Genomic DNA, 21542 nt, shown 5'->3' on the forward strand with positions numbered 1-21542 from the left:
ATTACATCACTAAGGTTACATTACTAACTCACATTACATTACTAACTCAGATTACATTACTAACTCAGATTACATCACTAAGGTTACATTACTAACTCAGATTACATTACTAACTCAGATTACATCACTAAGGTTACATTACTAACTCACATTACATTACTAACTCACATTACATTACTAACTCAGATTACATCACTAAGGTTACATTACTAACTCAGATTACATTACTAACTCAGATTACATTACTAACTCAGATTACATCACTAAGGTTACATTACTAACTCAGATTACATCACTAAGGTTACATTACTAACTCAGGTTAGGTGCGACTTGGGTACGATCCTTGAGTACGACTGTACGACCCTTGGGTATGACGGCACGACCCTCAACATCAGGGGTCGTACCTCCGAAGGGTCGTATCCCAACGGGTTTCGAACCGTGAGTTCAGAGGTCACCAAGACACTTCGACCCCGTAGCATCTCACCCACCTACAGGAGGGGGGGAGGGGGGGTCGTACTGGTCAAGAAGAACCAGCCATCCAATCAGCGTCAAGATAACAGCCCCCTCACCCACCCACCCCTTTCTTTCAACTCTTCCCCCTGCCCTCACCCTTTCTTTCAACTCTTCCCCCTGCCCTCATCCTTTTCTTTCAACTCTTCCCCCTGCCCTCACCCCTTTCTTTCAACTCTTCCCCCTGCCCTCACCCTTTTCTTTCAACTCTTCCCCCTGCCCTCACCCCTTTCTTTCAACTCTTCCCCCTGCCCTCACCCTTTCTCTCAACTCTTCCCCCTGCCCTCACCCTTTTCTTTCAACTCTTCCCCCTGCCCTCACCCTTTTCTTTCAACTCTTCCCCCTCCCCTCACCCTTTCTTTCAACTCTTCCCCCTGCCCTCACCCCTTTCTTTCAACTCTTCCCCCTGCCCTCACCCCTTTCTTTCAACTCTTCCCCCTCCCCTCACCCCTTTCTTTCAACTCTTCCCCCTGCCCTTTCTTTCAACTCTTCCCCCTCCCCTCACCCCTTTCTTTCAACTCTTCCCCCTGCCCTTTCTTTCAACTCTTCCCCCTGCCCTTTCTTTCAACTCTTCCCCCTACCCCCCCAATTGTCCAATCTTCAAATAAATCAATAACCGATAAATAATAAGAACATTACTCAGTTAATCAGATCTACTCTCTCCTCTCCTCCCTCCAGGGATAACAGGGGACGGGGATGGATGCCATGGGAAGCCACAGAAAATTACAGCAGCATTATTATTACACAGAAAATATGGAAACGCTTGGCTGTAATCATTACAGGAAACGTTTTCTGTCGAAGAGGGGGTCTGGGGGGCGTGTCTGGGGGTCTTTGAGGGGTGTCATTAACATATTCTCTTTATTAAATTCCTTTAAATTCACGTTTGATTATTTGTATATACCTGAAATGTTCTATGCAACTCAATATGACCATCTGATCCCATCCAATGTCTGACGTCAGGAATAGCTAGGTCTGCCTCTAAAGAAACTGGGATGTTCTGTTTAGATTTCCAAATTTCTTTTTTCTCTGAACACTTGCTTTGTCTATATGGAGTCCTGCCCTCACATCTAGGGTGGTTCTAGCTCTTCATCCTTATAAACTGTCCCAGGCTAACTTTCCAAACTTGACCCCCCTTGCCCTACGCCGTAATGTTAGTTCACTTTCCTTCTTCTACAGGTATTACTTTGCTTTTTGCTCCCGAGAGCTGGCTGCCTGTGTGCCCCCCACCACCACTAGCTAGACCACACAATACTAGGCCAACTGCTGCGTCACATGATTACTATGTGGCCGTCGGCAACTCAAGGGTGGGCCGTTTTGATAACTGTTGCTTTCTTCATACGTCCAAGCTTTGGAACTTCTCTTCCTTCTTATGTCTTTCTCAATAACTATGAACCAACACATTTCCAAAGAAAGGGTTTTCACTTCCTCCATAATTCGAAAATACTTTCCCTTGTCGTTAAAGAAAAATAACGGATTAAAGGACTGTTCAACGTATATTTCTATTATAAAACCCTTTTTGTACACGCCATTAAAGTAATTAACTTCCGTATCGGAATCTTCCGTCGGAATCTTCCGTCATTCATCCAGTCCCCACGGCAGATGCTCTCGAAATCTCCCGTCAATTTGGACTCCGGTGGACAGACAGACGATCAATATAAACTACCAGTCGTGAGACACAGAGGAAATGCAACACAGAGAGAGAGTGAGGAAAATATTGAAGACAGTCGTCCTCCCTTGGCCGAACACTGGCAGCCCACGCATCCTCGGCCGATGCGCTGGAGGGGGAGAGGAGCAGCAGCCAGTGTGACACTGGTCTTGGTGGGGTGTAGACGCCCGCCCCCTGAGCTCCCTCGTCTCTGTGTGTGCACCTTCACGCCACCTTAATGTAAACACATCTGGGATTTCGACGTCTCATTAAGTATTCATATTTTTTTTTCTCTCTCTACTATATAAATGCCAGTTGGTTTCAAACACCTCCAGGGCTCTGGATACATTTGACTCCACTTATGAATTTCCTAAATACCAACTGTAGATCAAAGGTACACAACTCTATTTGTTTCCCTGATTACCCCATTAATTTTCTTAATTGTCATCATAGACCATCCATTTCCAGTGTGTTCTGTTTAGGTTGAATGAATCAATTGTATGTGTCTTTGATAGCCAACTGGGGGGGTGGGGGGGTGTCTAGATTTATGGAGTGGGGGCCATAATTAACTGTTAATTGCCCACTGTGGGGGCCACAGTTTCTGTTAACTGTAATTACTGAGAGTGTAATCAAATCACCTCATTAAAGATATATTTAATTCAGATGATAAACAATATGTGTTAGGTAACGCTTCAAACTGGTAACTCATCTGTCGAATGGATAATTAACTGGGTAATTAAGTTAATCAATTATTAAGTTTTAGGTCCATTAAGGTCTTCATAATCAAGTTATAATAATTAGTTGAAAGATATGTGAACATAATACATACATATACATAAACAGACATATATATATATATATATATATATATATATATATATATATATATATATATATATATATATACAGTATAAGGCTGCGCTACCTCAAGTAGGTGGGAAATGTGGACCCCTTTGGAATGAGAAGGCTTTGACAAGACTGTTCTATCCTTGAACACGACGGTACGACCCTTGAACACGACGGTACGACCCTTGAACACGACGGTACGACCCTTGAACACAACGGTACGATCCTTGAACACGACGGTACGACCCTTGAACACGACGGTACGACCCTTGAACACGACTGTGCGACCCTTGAACACAACGGTACGACCCTTGAACACGACGGTACGATCTTTGAACACGACAGTGCGATCCTTGAACACGACGGTACGACCCTTGAACACGACAGTGTGATCCTTGAACACGACGGTACGACCCTTGAACACGACGGTACGATCATTGAACACGACGGTACGCTTTGAACACGACGGTACGACCCTTGAACACGACAGTACGATCTTTGAACACGACGGTACGATCTTTGAACACGACGGTACGATCCTTGAACAGGACGGTACGACCCTTGAGCACGACGGTGCGACCCTTGAACACGACGGTACGACCCTTGGGCACGTCGGTACGACCCCTGGCTATGAAGGTCGTGGCGTGGTATTCAAGGTCTAACCACCTGCTGGAGTACAGCCACTCCCCCCTCCCCCTACGTAGCACCAGCTGCCACTCCCTCCTCCATACGTAGCACCAGCTGCTATTCCCCCCTCCCCCTACGTAGCACCAGCTGCCACTCCCTCCTTCCCACGTAGCACCAGCTGCCACTCCCTCCTCCCCACGTAGCACCAGCTGCCACTCCCCCACCCCCAGGTAACACCAGCTGCCACTCCCCCACCCCCCGGTAACACCAGCTGCCACTCCCCCCACCCCCATGTAGCACCAGCTGCTACTACACCCCTCCACGTAGAACCAGCTGCCACTCCCCCCTCCCCCTACGTAGCACCAGCTGCCACTCCCCCACCCCCATGTAGCACCAGCTGCCACTCCCCCCACCCCCATGTAGCACCAGCTGCTACTACACCCCTCCCCACGTAGAACCAGCTGCCACTCCCCCTCCCCCTACGTAGAACCAGCTGCCACTCCCCCTCCCCCTACGTAGAACCAGCTGCCACTCCCCCTCCCCCTACGTAGCACCAGCTGCCACTCCCCCCACCCCCATGTAGCACCAGCTGCCACTCCCCCACCCCCACGTAGAACCAGCTGCCACTCCCCCCTCCCCCTACGTAGCACACATACACGGGAAACTAAGACACTTGGTAACCACATACACGGGAAACTAAGACACTTGGTAACCACATACACGGGAAACTAAGACACTTGGTAACCACATACACGGGAAACTAAGACACTTGGTAACCACATACACGGGGAACAAAGACACTTGGTAACCACATACACGGGAAACTAAGACACTTGGTAACCACATACACGGGGAACAAAGACACTTGGTAACCACATACACGGGAAAATAAGACACTTGGTAACCACATACACGGGAAACTAAGACACTTGGTAACCACATACACGGGGAACAAAGACACTTGGTAACCACATACACGGGAAACTAAGACACTTGGTAACCACATACACGGGAAACTAAGACACTTGGTAACCACATACACGGGAAACTAAGACACTTGGTAACCACATACACGGGAAACTAAGACACCTGGTAACCACATACACGGGAAACTAAGACACCTGGTAACCACATACACGGGAAACTAAGACACCTGGTAACCACATACACGGGAAACTAAGACACTTGGTAACCACATACACGGGAAACTAAGACACTTGGTAACCACATACACGGGAAACTAAGACACTTGGTAACCACATACACGGGAAAATAAGACACCTGGTAACCACATACACGGGAAACTAAGACACTTGGTAACCACATACACGGGGAACAAAGACACTTGGTAACCACATACACGGGAAACTAAGACACTTGGTAACCACATACACGGGAAACTAAGACACTTGGTAACCACATACACGGGAAACTAAGACACCTGGTAACCACATACACGGGAAACTAAGACACCTGGTAACCACATACACGGGAAACTAAGACACCTGGTAACCACATACACGGGAAAATAAGACACCTGGTAACCACATACACGGGAAAATAAGACACCTGGTAACCACATACACGGGGAAATAAGACACCTGGTAACCAAATACACGGGAAAATAAGACACCTGGCACACGGGAAGTATTGCTCCAGTGGCAAGAATGTTGCCGACACATGGTCATATATTTCCCACACAGCAAATACATAAAAACGTCTAAGGTGTTCGGCCACATATTATTAACTGCCGGAGCCTCCGGTCGTAACCAGCAAACTAACCAATTGCGAAACATATATCTAATGGCCAGTGACACGCGAGGAAGTCGTTTGAAACGAGCTTCGTTGATTGGCTGACCACTGACAATTCGTCTCGCGGGGTTGCCCACTGGTCGAGCGGTGAACGACCCAGGCAATTGACCGAACAATCGTTTGATGGTTAAGACTTATTACAGAGCGATGTCGTACACGGGCACACGGGGACTCACTCGGGTAATACGAAATGTTCTGATATATATATATATATATATATATATATATATATATATATATATATATATATATATATATATATATAAGTGTATATGAGTGGATGGGCCATTCTTCGTCTGTTACCTGGCGCTACCTCGCTGACGCGGTAAGCGGCGATCAAGTATAGTATATATGTGTATGTATATATATATATATATATATATGTATACGTTGAAATGTGTAGGTATGTATATGTGCGTGTGTGGACGTGTATGTATATACATGTGTATGTGGGAGGGTTGGGCCATTCTTTCGTCTGTTTCCTTGCGCTACCTCGCTAACGCGGGAGACAGCGACAAAGTATAATAAATAAAAGAATAAATAAATAATATATATATATATATATATATATATATATATATATATATATATATAGAGAGAGAGAGAGAGAGAGAGAGAGAGAGAGAGAGAGAGAGAGAGAGAGAGAGAGAGAGAGAGAGAGAGAGAGGTTTGTCTAACATGGCCGACCATAATGATGGCCCGCTACTCTTAACATAGCTCCTGCTGCTTATTTACCTCCTGTTACGCTAGGTTGACTCTCTCTTAAGTCACGATGTGTTGTGTTGCCTCTATGTTAGGCTATGTTGACGCTCCCGTGTGTTCGGCTATGTTGGTTCTTGCTTACGTTTTGCTATGTTGACGCTTCCATATGTTAGGCTATGTTGCTTCTTCCGTACGTTTCGTGAACTCTGCCTTACGTGGGGCTATGTTGATTCTGTCATGCGTTATGCTTTGTTTACCTTACGTCAGGCTATGTTGACTCTACCTTACACTAGGCTATGTTGATTCTACCTTACGTCAGGCTATGTTGACTCTACCTTACACTAGGCTATGTTGACTCTACCTTACGTCAGGCTATGTTGACTCTACCTTACACTAGGCCATGTTGACTGCCTTACATTAGGCTATGTTGACTGCCTTACGTTAGGCTATGTTGACTGTACTTTACGTCAGGCTATGTTGACTCTACCTTACACTAGGCCATGTTGACTGCCTTACGTTAGGCTATGTTGACTGTACTTTACGTCAGGCTATGTTGACTCTGCCTTACGTTAGGCTATGTTGACTCTACGTTACGCTGACTGTGTTGACTCTGCTTACGTTAGGCTATGTTGACTCTACGTTACGCTGACCTATGTTGACTCTACGTTACGCTGACTGTGTTGATTCTGCCTTACGTTAGGCTATGTTGACTCTACGTTACGCTGACCTATGTTGACTCTACGTTACGCTGACTGTGTTGATTCTGCCTTACGTTAGGCTATGTTGACTCTACGTTAAGCTGACCTATGTTGACTCTACGTTACGCTGACTGTGTTGATTCTGCCTTACGTTAGGCTATGTTGACTCTACGTTACGCTGACCTATGTTGACTCTACGTTACGCTGACCTGTGTTGACTCTGCCTTACGTCAGGCCATGTTGACTCTGCCTTACGTTACGTTAGGCTATGTTGACTCTACGTTACGCTGACCTGTGCTTGGTTATCTCCAACGGTAAGTCACTTCCAGCCAACGTACACAACAGAGGAGCCTTCAGTGTACAACACAGCAGGAGAACAACTTGAATGACCCCGTGTGTGACCTCTGGTGACCCCGTGTGTGACCTCTGGTGACCCAGTGTGTGACCTCTGGACTACTACCACACTTCCTCCTTACATACGTAACATGACCCCGTGTGTGACCTCTTGTGACCCCGTGTGTGACCTCTGGTGTCCCCATGTGTGACCTCTGGTGACCCCGTGTGTGACCGCTGGTGACCCCGTGTGTGACCTCTGGACTACTACCACACTTCCTCCTTACATACGTAACATGACCCCGTGTGTGACCTCTGGTGACCCCGTGTGTGACCTCTGGTGACCCCGTGTGTGACCTCAATATCACCAGCTAGACACACAGGCGTCTCCTCCTTGGAGAGGCAGTGAGAGTCATTAACACACGTGATTGTGTAGTTAGTTATCACAGCGGGTCAAGCTGTGGCTCCAGCACCGCCTGCCTTGTGTGTGGCACAGAGCCGGGGTCTGGGGTGTGACACATTGCCGGGGTCTGGGGTGTGACACAGTGCCGGGGTCTGGGGTGTGACACAGTGCCGGGGTCTGGGGTGTGACACAGTGCCGGGGTCTGGGGTGTGACACAGTGCCGGGGTCTGGGGTGTGACACATTGCCGGGGTCTGGGGTGTGACACAGTGCCGGGGTCTGGGGTGTGACACAGTGCCGGGGTCTGGGGTGTGACACAGTGCCGGGGTCTGGGGTGTGACACAGTGCCGGGGTCTGGGGTGTGACACATTGCCGGGGTCTGGGGTGTGACACAGTGCCGGGGTCTGGGGTGTGACACGGAGCCGGGGTCTGGGGTGTGACACAGTGCCGGGGTCTGGGGTGTGGCACAGTGCCGGGGTCTGGGGTGTGACACAGTGCCGGGGTCTGGGGTGTGACACAGTGCCGGGGTCTGGGGTGTGACACGGAGCCGGGGTCTGGGGTGTGACACAGTGCCGGGGTCTGGGGTGTGGCACAGTGCCGGGGTCTGGGGTGTGACACAGTGCCGGGGTCTGGGGTGTGACACAGTGCCGGGGTCTGGGGTGTGACACAGTGCCGGGGTCTGGGGTGTGACACAGTGCCGGGGTCTGGGGTGTGACACAGTGCCGGGGTCTGGGGTGTGACACAGAGCCGGGGTCTGGGGTGTGGCACAGTGCCGGGGTCTGGGGTGTGACACAGTGCCGGGGTCTGGGGTGTGACACAGAGCCGGGGTCTGGGGTGTGGCACAGTGCCGGGGTCTGGGGTGTGACACAGTGCCGGGGTCTGGGGTGTGACACAGAGCCGGGGTCTGGGGTGTGACACAGGGTCTGGGGTGTGGCACAGTGCCGGGGTCTGGGGTGTGACACAGTGCCGGGGTCTGGGGTGTGACACAGTGCCGGGGTCTGGGGTGTGACACAGTGCCGGGGTCTGGGGTGTGACACAGGGTCTGGGGTGTGACACAGTGCCGGGGTCTGGGGTACGTGACACAGGGTCTGGGGTACGTGACACAGTGCCGGGGTCTGGGGTGTGACACAGTGCCGGGGTCTGGGGTGTGGCACAGTGCCGGGGTCTGGGGTGTGACACAGTGCCGGGGTCTGGGGTGTGACACAGAGCCGGGGTCTGGGGTGTGACACAGTGCCGGGGTCTGGGGTGTGGCACAGTGCCGGGGTCTGGGGTGTGACACAGTGCCGGGGTCTGGGGTGTGGCACAGGGTCTGGGGTGTGACACAGTGTCGGGGTCTGGGGTGTGACACAGTGCCGGGGTCTGGGGTGTGACACAGTGCCGGGGTCTGGGGTGTGGCACAGGGTCTGGGGTGTGACACAGTGCCGGGGTCTGGGGTGTGGCACAGTGCCCGGGTCTGTGGTTTCGAACCCTGGCTCACACGTCGGGTTTCGACTGGCCACTGGGCCGGCTGGTGTTGCACAGCCACCAAGCGTCCAGCACACACACCTCCAAAGCGTTATCCTGGAAGTGGTTTCCAGCCACTGACTCCAAGCTGGAAATGGGCAATTCTGGACGCCGGAAATGGGCAATTCTGGACGCTGGAAATGGGCAATTCTGGAAGCTTAAAATGGGCAATTCTGGACGCTGGAAATCAGAATTCTAGACGCCGGAAATGGGCAATTCTGGACGCTGGAAATGGGCAATTCTGGAAGCTTAAAATGGGCAATTCTGGACGCTGGAAATCAGAATTCTATACGCCGGAAATGGGCAATTCTGGACGCTGGAAATGGGCAATTCTGGAAGCTTAAAATGGGCAATTCTGGACGCTGGAAATCAGAATTCTAGACGCCGGAAATGGGCAATTCTGGACGCTGGAAATGGGCAATTCTGGAAGCTTAAAATGGGCAATTCTGGACGCTGGAAATCAACAAGCCAGCTTCAAGAAGTGTGGCACAGAGCCACCAAGACATCCTGGGAAAACCACGTCTTTATCTCGTGGTTGAGGAGTTTTGAAAAGCTGTTGTCCATCCGTGATGAACAGCAAGGCCTGGTCTGTGGGGTACGTGTGACACAGGTCTGATTCTCTAGAAGCGTGAACAGCAAGGCCTCAGCGTGAGTCGTGTGTGGCACAGAGAGTTTGACTCTGTACCAAGGATGAACAGCAAGGCCTGGTCGGTGAGGTGTGTGCGGCACAGAAAGTGATTCTCTATGAGGAAGATGAACAGCATGGCCTGGTCTGTGGGGAGGGGGGGAGAGTCAAATATTCGCCTGAATATCACAGAGGGAGGGAGTGGGAGTCAAATATTCACCTGAATATCACAATCTTCAATGCGAAATATCGTAGGAGTGATTTGGCCTTGTGTAAATCTTCATGGGTCTTTCCTGATGGTCTTCTGTGGGTCCGTGGGCCCTCGTGGTCCCTTCTCACTGGGTGACTTGGGGCCAGACCAGACGATAGATAATTAGACAATTAATGGCACAGCTAATTATAGATTCTGGAAATGGGGGAGTGTCCATGATGGGCGAGTTACGTAACGTGGGCCCCTGGGGGGGATGGGGGGGGGGGGGCTCTGGTCTTGCAGAGGAGTGAGTTCTGGTGGGTGATGGGTTCCTGTCTTCCAGGAATGGGTGATGGGTTCCTGTCTTCCAGGAATGGATGGTGGTACGTTCCAGCCTTCCAGGGATGGGTGATGGGTTCCAGCCTTCCAGGGATGGGTGATGGGTTCCAGCCTTCCAGGGATGGGTGGCGGTACGTTCCAGCCTTCCAGGAATGGGTGGCGGTACGTTCCAGCCTTCCAGGAATGGGTGGCGGTACGTTCCAGCCTTCCAGGAATGGGTGGCGGTACGTTCCAGCCTTCCAGGAATGGATGGTGGTACGTTCCAGCCTTCCAGGAATGGATGGTGGTACGTTCCAGCCTTCCAGGAATGGGTGGCGGTACGTTCCAGCCTTCCAGGAATGGGTGGTGGTACGTTCCAGCCTTCCAGGAATGGGTGGCGGTACGTTCCAGCCTTCCAGGAATGGGTGGTGGTACGTTCCAGCCTTCCAGGAATGGATGGTGGTACGTTCCAGCCTTCCAGGAATGGATGGTGGTACGTTCCAGCCTTCCAGGAATGGGTGGCGGTACGTTCCAGCCTTCCAGGAATGGGTGGCGGTACGTTCCAGCCTTCCAGGAATGGATGGTGGTACGTTCCAGCCTTCCAGGAATGGATGGTGGTACGTTCCAGCCTTCCAGGAATGGGTGGCGGTACGTTCCAGCCTTCCAGGAATGGGTGGTGGTACGTTCCAGCCTTCCAGGGATGGGTGATGGGTTCCAGCCTTCCAGGGATGGGTGGCGGTACGTTCCAGCCTTCCAGGAATGGGTGGCGGTACGTTCCAGCCTTCCAGGAATGGATGGTGGTACGTTCCAGCCTTCCAGGAATGGATGGTGGTACGTTCCAGCCTTCCAGGGATGGGTGGCGGTACGTTCCAGCCTTCCAGGAATGGGTGGTGGTACGTTCCAGCCTTCCAGGAATGGGTGGCGGTACGTTCCAGCCTTCCAGGAATGGGTGGTGGTACGTTCCAGCCTTCCAGGAATGGATGGTGGTACGTTCCAGCCTTCCAGGAATGGGTGGCGGTACGTTCCAGCCTTCCAGGAATGGATGGTGGTACGTTCCAGCCTTCCAGGAATGGATGGCGGTACGTTCCAGCCATCCAGGAATGGGTGGTGGTACGTTCCAGCCTTCCAGGAATGGATGGTGGTACGTTCCAGCCTTCCAGGAATGGGTGGCGAGGCCATGAGGTATATTCATATAATTAGGGTCAGGAAATAACAGGAAGATGTAGAGGGGGGTCATTACTGAGATGCGGAATGGGTCTAATGTTATGATAATGATGTGAAATGTCTCTCTCTCTCTCTCTCTCTCTCTCTCTCTCTCTCTCTCTCTCTCTCTCTCTCTCTCTCTCATTAAGCCGTGATAGCATTATTAATCACTGTAATGGTCGCCGATGCTCAATCATCAACTTTCAAGTCATTAGCTGGAGTAATGCTTCATCGTGTCACCACGGTACGACCCCTGGGGGGTGTGGGGGGTCGTCACCACGGTACGACCCCTGGGGTGGGTGTGGGTCGTCACCACGGTACGACCCCTGGGGGGTGGGTCGTCACCACGGTACGACCCCTGGGGTGTGTGGGAGGTGGTCATCACGGTACGACCCCTGGGGGTGGGTCGTCACCACGGTACGACCCCTGGGGTGGGTGTGGGTCGTCACCACGGTACGACCCCTGGGGTGTGTGGGGTGTCGTCACCACGGTACGACCCCTGGGGTGTGTGGGGGGTCGTCACTACGGTACGACCCCTGGGGTGTATGGGGGGTGGTCACCACAGTACGACCCCTGGGGTGTGTGGGGTGTCGTCACCACGGTACGACCCCTGGGGGGTGGGTCGTCACCACGGTACGACCCCTGGGGGGTGGGTCGTCACCACGGTACGACCCCTGGGGTGTATGGGGGGTGGTCACCACAGTACGACCCCTGGGGTGTTTGGGGGGTCGTCACCACGGTACGACCCCTGGGGTGTGTGCGAGGTGGTCATCACGGTACGACCCCTGGGGTGTGTGTGGGTCGTCACTACGGTACGACCCCTGGAGTGTGTGTGTGGGGGATCGTCACCACGGTACAACCCCTGGGGTGTGGGGGGGAGTCGTCACCACGGTACGACCCCTGGGGTGTGTGGGAGGTGGTCATCACGGTACGACCCCTGGGGTGTGTGTGGGGTCGTCACCACGGTACGACATCTGGGGTGTGTGGGGGGTCGTCACTACGCTACGACCCCGGGTGTGTGTGTGTGGGGGGGTCGTCACCATGGTACGACCCCTGGGGTCCAATCGTGCTCCAGGGTCGTACCGTCGTGTTCAAGGGTCGGTCCGTCGTGCTCCAGGGTCGTACCGTCGTATTCAAGGGTCGTACCGTCGTGCTCCAGGGTCGTACCGTCGTGCTCCAGGGTCGTACCGTCGTGCTCCAGGGTCGTACCGCCCTTCCCTAAACCTCATCCCCCCACACCCCTCTACCTCCCCCCCCTCCACGTCACCTCCAAAACTGAAAAGTTGAAAAAAATGTTTAAAAAGAGAAAAAAGAAAAAGTTATATTTGCATAACCTGGATTTACTGTGGCTGGGGAGCCTAGTGGGTTGTGGCTCCTCCCCATGTTCTAGCCTAAGGGGAGAGGAGTGTGGGGTCACATGGGGAGACCAGAAGTGTTGGGGAGGTTACTGGGGGAGATAAGACGTATTTGGGGAGGTTACTGGGGAAGGTTAAAGGTATTGGGGATGGCCAGACAGGCGCCGTGGTCAGGTCAAAGGTCGTCTTCCAATCCTTATATGATCAGTGTTTACCTTCGGGAGGGTCCAGTAATACGCACCTAGCGGACGTTGCATGAACTACAGGAAGGTCTGGCCTCATTATGATATATATAACCTCACTCCATTATATCTATCAGACCTCATTAAACACTGGGGAACTTCTGGTGTTTCATTTCCCCGTAGACTCACAGAAATATATATATATATATATATATATATATATATATATATATATATATATATATATATATATATATATATATATATACACCCATTTTTTGCTCTCTGAGATAAAAGTTTTCGCCTCCCACACATTCTTCATCGCTCCCAGAACCTTCGCCCCCTCCCCCACCCTGTGACTCACTTTCGCTTCCATGGTTCCATCCGCCGTTAAGTCCACTTCCAGACATCTAAAACACTTCACTTCCTCCAGTTTTACTTCACGCAAACTTACGACCCCATTAAGTTGTCCCTCAACCCTACTGTACCTAATAACCTTGCTCTTATTCACATTTTCTCTCAACTTTTTCCTTTCCCACACTTTTCCAAACTCAGTCACCAACTTTTGCAGTTTCTCAATCGGATCAGCCACCACTACTTATACGGTTGCGAGGCGTGGGCTATAGATAGTGTTGTGCGGAGGAGGGTGGATGTGCTGGAAATGAGATGTTTGAGGACAATGTGTGGTGTGAGGTGGTTTGATCGAGTAAGTAATGTAAGGGTAAGAGAGATGTGTGGAAATAAAAAGTGTGTGGTTGAGAGAGCAGAAGAGGGTGTTTTGAAATGGTTTGGGCACATGGAGAGAACGAGTGAGGAAAGATTGACCAAGAGGATATATGTGTCGGAGGTGGAGGGAACAAAGAGAAGCGGGAGACCAAACTGGAGGTGGAAAGATGGAGTGAAATAGATTTTGAGCGATCGGGGCCTGAACATGCAGGAGGGTGAGAGATGTGCAAGGAAAAGAGTGAACTGGAACGATGTGGCATAATGGGATCGACGTGCTGTCAATGGATCCTAGATCTTTCACTGATAAATCCCTTAAGTTAGCAAAGAAATAATTTCATAGAGTTGAACCCAAACCTCCCATTGACACCAAAAATCTCCCTTTACTCCTGTGTTCAAGTGGTCGTACCGTCGTGCTCAAGTAGTCGTACCGTCGTGTCCAAGTGGTCGTACCGTCGTGTTCAAGTGGTCGTACCGTCGTGTTCAAGTGGTTGTACCGTCGTGTTCAAGTGGTCGTACCGTCGTGTTCAAGTGGTCGTACCGTCGTGTTCAAGTGGTCGTACCGTCGTGTTCAAGTAGTCGTACCGTCGTGTTCAAGTGGTCGTACCGTCGTGCTCAAGTGGTCGTACCGTCGTGCTCAAGTGGTCGTACCGTCGTGTTCAAGTGGTCGTACCGTCGTGCTCAAGTGGTCGTACCGTCGTGTTCAAGTGGTCGTACGGTCGTGTTCAAGTGGTCGTACCGTCGTGCTCAAGTGGTCGTACGGTCGTGCTCAAGTGGTCGTACCGTCGTGCTCAAGTGGTCGTACCGTCGTGCTCAAGTGGTCGTACCGTCGTGTTCAAGTGGTCGTACGGTCGTGTTCAAGTGGTCGTAACGTCGTGCTCAAGTGGTCGTACGGTCGTGCTCAAGTGGTCGTACCGTCGTGTTCAAGTGGTCGTGTCGTAACTCATAAGGAAAACCTTTTGATAAATAATTCATCATCTGGGGAAGAAAATATAAAGCTTCATTAATGAGGCCATAAAGACGAGTCTCCCTTGAGATAAGTAGGAGATTCCTCCTTATGAGCTGCGTACCTTTAAGCTACTTACCAAACTCCGTAGTAGCCCATTAAAAGCAGCCATACAGAAAACGGTGTGAGGTGGGTGTGTGTGTGTGTGTGTGTGTGTGTGTGTGTGTACATCACGGGTCGGCTTCGAACCCTGAGCAGGGCGTCTGGCTACATCGCCCACAAGAAGAGTCAAAACACTCACACATGTGTTCCAATCTCATCTCGGTGGTGTATATATATCTGTCTGACCATCGATATATATATATATATATATATATATATATATATATATATATATATATATATATATATATATATATATATATATATATTCCTACGAGTCCAGGGGGAAATGCAACACGATAAGTTCCTAAGTGCACTTTCGTGTAATAATCACATCATCAGAGGAGATACGAGAAATATATAATTGAGAGAGAGAGAGAGAGAGAGAGAGAGAGAGAGAGAGAGAGAGAGAGAGAGAGAGAGAGAGAGAGAGAGGCATTAGGAAAATAAAGGTATACAAAATAAAAAAAAAACGAGATAAAGTAATTATACAATTCAGCGTAATCAAAATAATTACTGTCCATATAAACACAGCGAGTAAATGCAATATTAAATTCATTACCGTTAATACGAGAATGATTGTCCACGTAATACAATATTCAAATGGACGGGGCGCTTGTATATAACAGGGCAAATGTGTGTGTGTGTATGTGACATACACAATATACATATATATATATATATATATATATATATATATATATATATATATATATATATATATATATATATATATATATATATATATCAGTCTCTAAGCCAGGCAACCCTTTCATCTAACCAGTCCCTAAGGGAGGATGAACAGCTGCGTTGACTGTGGGCGAGACCTCCATTCATACAGCGCATTACCTGTCAGTTTGAGGTCCCCCAGCACCAGTGCTAATTACACTAATGCTTCCAAAGTGACCTTGTGACAAAACCAGCCGTGAAGTCCACAGAAAATCGCCATTAAAAAAGTATAAACATTTTCATTAAAAATGTATTTAAAAAAAATCTAAACATCATTCAGAAGGCTTCTAACTAATTTATATAATTCATATATCGTCGTAATTGGACGGTACTTAATTTGGACTCGCTGATTTGAAGCGATTTGTTTTTTAATTTATAAAAACGCTCCAATTTTCAACAGAAAATAAGCATCTAAAAAGTATTAACATATAACAACTTATATATATATATATATATATATATATATATATATATATATATATATATATATATATATATATATATATATATATATATATATAAGAACGTAAATATATCTTATATATATTTTGGCTTCCTTAGAAATGTCTTTGATATAATATTGATCAATGTAACACAGACCCAAGACCACGATAACGAAAGAAAACGTCTTGCGCGACAGCTACAGAAAATGGGTCATGTTTAGGGGCACACTGTATGATGGCGTCATTATCAAAGGTATTTGTGTTCGGTCTCTGCATGAATTATGTTATACGAGAGTATGCGAGCTGATCAATGCCCTTTAACGAGAGGAAAAGCAATTTGAGAGTGCAGTTAAAAAAATTAACTGAAAGAAAACGTAATGTGGTGTACTTTAAGGGGGTGGCCTTATGATTGTACATTCTATGATTCGTTTTTTGTCAAGTGAACGAAATGACGAAGGATATGCAGCCAGAATACGATAATACAACGATGAAGTGACTCAAATATACAACACTACAATACAATATGATTATAATATTACAATACAATATGATTATAATATTACAATACAATATGATTATAATATTACAATACAATATGATTATAATATTACAATACAATATCATTCATTCATTCTTTTCTTCCCTTCAGTATGAAAAAAAAAATCATACAAATATAATTTCCTTTAATACAACACAGAAACACAAATCTAAGTCCAAATTAATTATTTAGTTTTTCTTCTTTATCCCAAATTAATCATGGCATTTTTCACGCCATCTATTTATGATAATTCTGAAACTGATGGTATATAATTAGCTTCATTAACACGTTTTAGTGTTTAATTAACATGTTTTCAGTGATAAACTAACATATTTCAGTTTAAAATCAACATGTTTTAGTGTTAAATGACATGTCTTAGTGTTAAATTACGTGTTTCAGTGTTAAATCAACATGTTTTAGTGTTAAATTGCATGTTTTAGTGTTAAATAAACATATTTCGGTGTTAAATTACGTCTAAGTGTTAGATTAACATGTTTCAGTGTTAAATTAACATAATTTAGTGTTAACTATAATCAAATAAAGATTTTTTTTTACACAATTACCTTTCTAAACTAGAGTCAGAATCACACAATTACATTTGCAATTCATATTCCCACCTCCTCCTCCCCAGATCTGCCGGGATTACACTGGACGTTCGCGAGTTCGAGAAGACGTCCTCGCGCAGCGCGAGTTCGAGAAGACGTCCTCGCGCAGCGCGAGTTCGAGAAGACGTCCTTGCGCAGCGCGAGTTCGAGAGGACGTCCTCGCGAAGGTCCTCTTCCTCCTGCTCCTGCAGAAGGCGATGAAGGACCCCCTGCCCCTGTGACTCGAGGGCTGCTGGAGGAGCAGCAGCTCTTCTTCGTGGAGGCTGAGCTCAACCTTGAGAGAGAGAGAGAGAGAGAGAGAGAGAGAGAGAGAGAGAGAGAGAGAGAGAGAGAGAGAGAGAGAGAGAGAGAGAGAGAGAGAGAGAGAGAGACCTGGCGGCCTCGAGGAGGAGGGTGGGGCTAGTCGCAGCGAGAGAACGAGAGATCTCAAGAGACACAGAGAGACGTTACATCTCGCAGTCTCGACGCCTGACGTACGTGTGTCTCGTGTGTCTTTCTCTCTTCCTTGCATCACTACGAGATCTCGAGAGATCGCTCCATCTCCACGGGGGCCCGTCGAGGACAGCAAGCGCTGGTTGAAGTGGGCACCAACGGTCGTTAAGGGCCTCGAACTACGCCGAACTACCTGTCTGTCCTGGCCTTCCCCCCCGGGTGTCAGACTAATATAAATGGACCGTGGAACATCTTGAACTGTCCAATTGATTCGGGTCTCCGATGTCTCCCACTGGCCAGCCTTCGGAGAAAGCGTTTGACGCGGCGCTCCTCCGCAATGAGAACTACAGAATGGAGATGCTGGAACCCTTAGTACTGCTCGTGGCCCTCATTGTCCTCGTCCTGATCATAGCCGTCACACAGGTCGTTTTGGACAGCAACATCTTCCTCAGCAAGAACGACAACAGCTAAGACAGGTGTACGTAACCAACACATACAGAAGACGGGGGCTAGAGAAGAGGGGAGACTTAGCCTTCACGACGGTGAATTAAAGTTAGGCCGCCCCTAAAAAGCAAGAACTACCTCATTAAAACCACAAATATTTAAAAAGGACTTGAGCAACATCTTGTCACAAGACCTTTTGACCCCATAAGCCTTCATCCCTGCCCCAAAAAAAAGCATCTTGAATTCAAAGAACGAGAAAAAAAAACACTATCAAGGTGACCCCAAGGGTAGAAACACCTCAGTCTGAAGATAGATGGCGAGGTCGACTTAATTATATATTCAGTAGACATCACTGAAGACCAGTTACCGCTTGGCTGTGTTCACATACATTGTGGAATATGGCTCTGGAAACATAGACACAAAACACTTCATGTAAATCTACTTAGTTTCAATATTCACGAAGCGTAATATGTAATAAACCGTAGATATAGATACATATGCATATGTATCAGAGTGAAGTATAGTACAATGGCTGGAAAATATAAAACCCGTGGAAGAGGGGTTAAAATTGATATCAAAATGAATTCGAGGATTGGTCACAGACATGGCTGGTGGGGACATAGCGGGATGTGATGGTCGCACTTCCACGCTAAACCCATCATTGCCAAGTTTTACTATATACCTCACTTAAAAGCACCAATGTATGTGCAAAATGACCCTCTCCGCTCATGTCTTCAATACTCGCTCAATCTAGCGCTAATTTGACCACTAAATTACGGCTCCATTGCCATTAGAAATCACGTGTCTTAAAACAGTGACAGAACTAGTGAAACAGTAACAATCCTACCACCCAATTTCGGGTCATGAACTGCCCGTGTTATCGTTATAATCACCCTCACGTCTTCAGCCACTCCAATATACCACTTCCCATTCTCACTAATTTACAAACTCACATTTTCTATAATTCTTGATAAATTTTTAACAAGTAAATATATATATATAAATTCATCAGCAAAGTTCATATATCTCTATGAAAATTTGTAAGGAAATTATTTTCTCACTGAAACAATCTTATCAAATTTTACCTCAATAAATACAAATATATTTTGTGTAATTCTATATAATGAAGAAAAGATAATAAATAACTACATACCAGTGGATAAAGTCATTTACTGATCTCGTAATCAAAGGAAGTAGCTGGCCACAATGGACTGTGATAAAGAGGGAGGCCTATACCAAATTTATCACTCCCAGAAAAATTAAATTTCAGTGTTTTTAAGTAATTTTAAGCACTGAAAAAAAATCACGAAGTGGTTTCTGGGCCTTGAATAATATGTAATCCAAGTGTTAATAATGTAATCCAGTGTCTAAAAAACTAACGCAGTGGTTTTGGGCCTTCAATAATGTAATCTAAGTGTCAAACTAGACAATAATAGTGGCTGAAATTACCTTTTAGATATGTGAGTGTTGGAATATAAGGATATATATTTATATATAACACTGGTATAGGAAATATGAAGACCAGATGATCAGTATAGGAGACAAAGAAAGAAAAATCAACAAAAAAATGGAAACAGAAAATGGTGGGAATATATATGTATATAGAAAGAGATTACCAAAGAATGATAAGCTAACCCATTTTCTGTGAATACTCTTCCCGGTACAATATTCTGCCGGAGAAAACGAGAGGAGGGGAAGAAGAGGAAATATCAATACATTTAATAGAAAACGACAAACATCCGTGTTCGTGGTAAAGATAGAGAAGTTTAGAGAGAGAAAGAGAGAAGTATGAGAAGATACAGGAACACTCCCCTCTCTCGTGGAAATATAAATTTCATTTAAACTTAATAGAAAAAAAAAAGAGAAGACATTGAAGGTTTTTTTGACGAGTGTAACTATACACACACACCTGCGAGAGGGAGGAGTCACATATGTAGGCCAGAGACACATCTCGACCACAATCATCACGAGACACTACGGGCTGGTGTCCACCCAAAAAGAAAAAGTTTGGGCAAGTGAGAGCCAGGAAAGTTGGGGGGCAGCCTGCCTTGGGCAAGCCTCTGGGTGCCTAGCGAAAGAAAACGGCGAGCAGATTCGGGTCTTTTAAGACCTCTGGCGGAGTCGGGGGGTCTTCAAGAGACCACCTGCTGAAGACGAAAGGACAGGAAGAGGAGAACCAGGAGGTTAATATCAAGGAGGGGCGGGGCGGGGCTGGGGCGGGGCGGGGGCGGGGCGGGTGGAGGAGAAGGGTAGTATTACTACCGCTACCCAGGACCACAACCATGACCTGGGGTACACTGCTCCTGACGGTGGCGTTCTTGGCCTCGACGGCCACCTGGGACCCGGGTCTGGCCTCGTCCATAAAGAGGCCGTCGTACACTGGGGAGGTCGGGCCATACCAGGCCAGAAGGACGGTCCGCTGGGATGGCCCAGGGCCTCCGCTCGGGTCATCCTCACACGTCCCATCCTTCGGCTCAGAGGGCCGAGTCTCGTACACTCAGGCCAACCCAGACTTTCCTCTGCTCGTCCCTTCGTCCCACATCCCACCCTCGTCCTCCAAACAGCCGCTCAAGAAGGCGCCACCACCGCACGCCTCGCCCTCCAACTCGAGCGAGGAGGACCTCAGCATGGAGGAGAAGTGTAGCCTGCAACAGCTGGAGAGTTCCTCGCAGAAGCAGATGGTCTACGTCAACAACTACCTGACCCACACGTATGACGCCTCCAGGGACAACATCACCATCGGCTTCCTCTCCTCCTTCAGGTTCAACAAGGTGAGTCCTGCGTGCCTCTACTGGTCGTGGGAACGTTTCTCACTTCATCCAGAACTCAAGGTGAGTCTTACGTGCCTCTACTGGTCGTGGGAACGTTTCTCACTTCATCCAGAACTCAAGGTGAGTCTTACGTGCCTCTACTGGTCGTGGGAACGTTTCTCACTTCACCCAGAACTCAAGGTGAGTCTTACGTGCCTCTACTGGTCTTAGGGTTGTTTTTCACTTCACCCAGAACTCAAGGTGAGTCTTACGTGGCTCTACTGGTCGTGCGCCGACGCTTCTTGCTTCACCCAGAACTCAAGGTGAGTCTTAAGTGCCTCTACTGGTCAAGGGGACCTTTCTCACTTCACCCAGAACTCAAGGTCAGTTTTACATGCCTCTATTGGCCGTGCGCCGACCTTTCTCACTTCACTTCTCCATCCTTACTCTTCTTGATCTATATAAATACCTCGCCCGAAGGTATGGATTCTTACCAGGTTATGTTCTCATAAGAGTGGGTGGGCGACCCGCTCACAATCTGTAAGTTTTCAAAACATATCAGTTTATATAACATTGTTATATCTCATATATATATATATATATATATATATATATATATATATATATATATATATATATATATATATATATATATATATATATACTGCAAGAGGTGACAATGGTGAGCGTGATCTAGTATATACGTATAACCACGGGGAAAATGGAAAACGGTAAGTTCCCAAGTGCACTTTCGTGGAATGATCACACTTGAGTGTAAGATTGGATAACGCATCAGAAAACGGCGTGAGGGTGATGTAGG

At 47.9% G+C, this 21542-nt stretch overlaps 1 protein-coding gene across 1 annotated transcript in view; it reads left to right on the plus strand.

Annotated features, from left to right (window-relative positions):
• The first annotated feature begins 1075 nt into the window (after nucleotides 1-1075).
• Nucleotides 1076-21542, plus strand: part of LOC139761224 (receptor-type guanylate cyclase gcy-12-like) — an 85460-nt gene continuing 64993 nt past the window's right edge. The window contains exons 1-2 of the mRNA XM_071685266.1: nucleotides 1076-2395; nucleotides 17123-20743. Of these exons, the coding sequence (XP_071541367.1) occupies nucleotides 20255-20743 (489 nt within the window). The 5' untranslated portion in view covers nucleotides 1076-2395; nucleotides 17123-20254. The remainder of the gene's footprint in view (nucleotides 2396-17122; nucleotides 20744-21542) is intronic.

This window comes from Panulirus ornatus, chromosome 39 (assembly GCF_036320965.1).
Source record: "Panulirus ornatus isolate Po-2019 chromosome 39, ASM3632096v1, whole genome shotgun sequence".
Classification (NCBI taxonomy): Eukaryota; Metazoa; Arthropoda; class Malacostraca; order Decapoda; family Palinuridae; genus Panulirus; species Panulirus ornatus.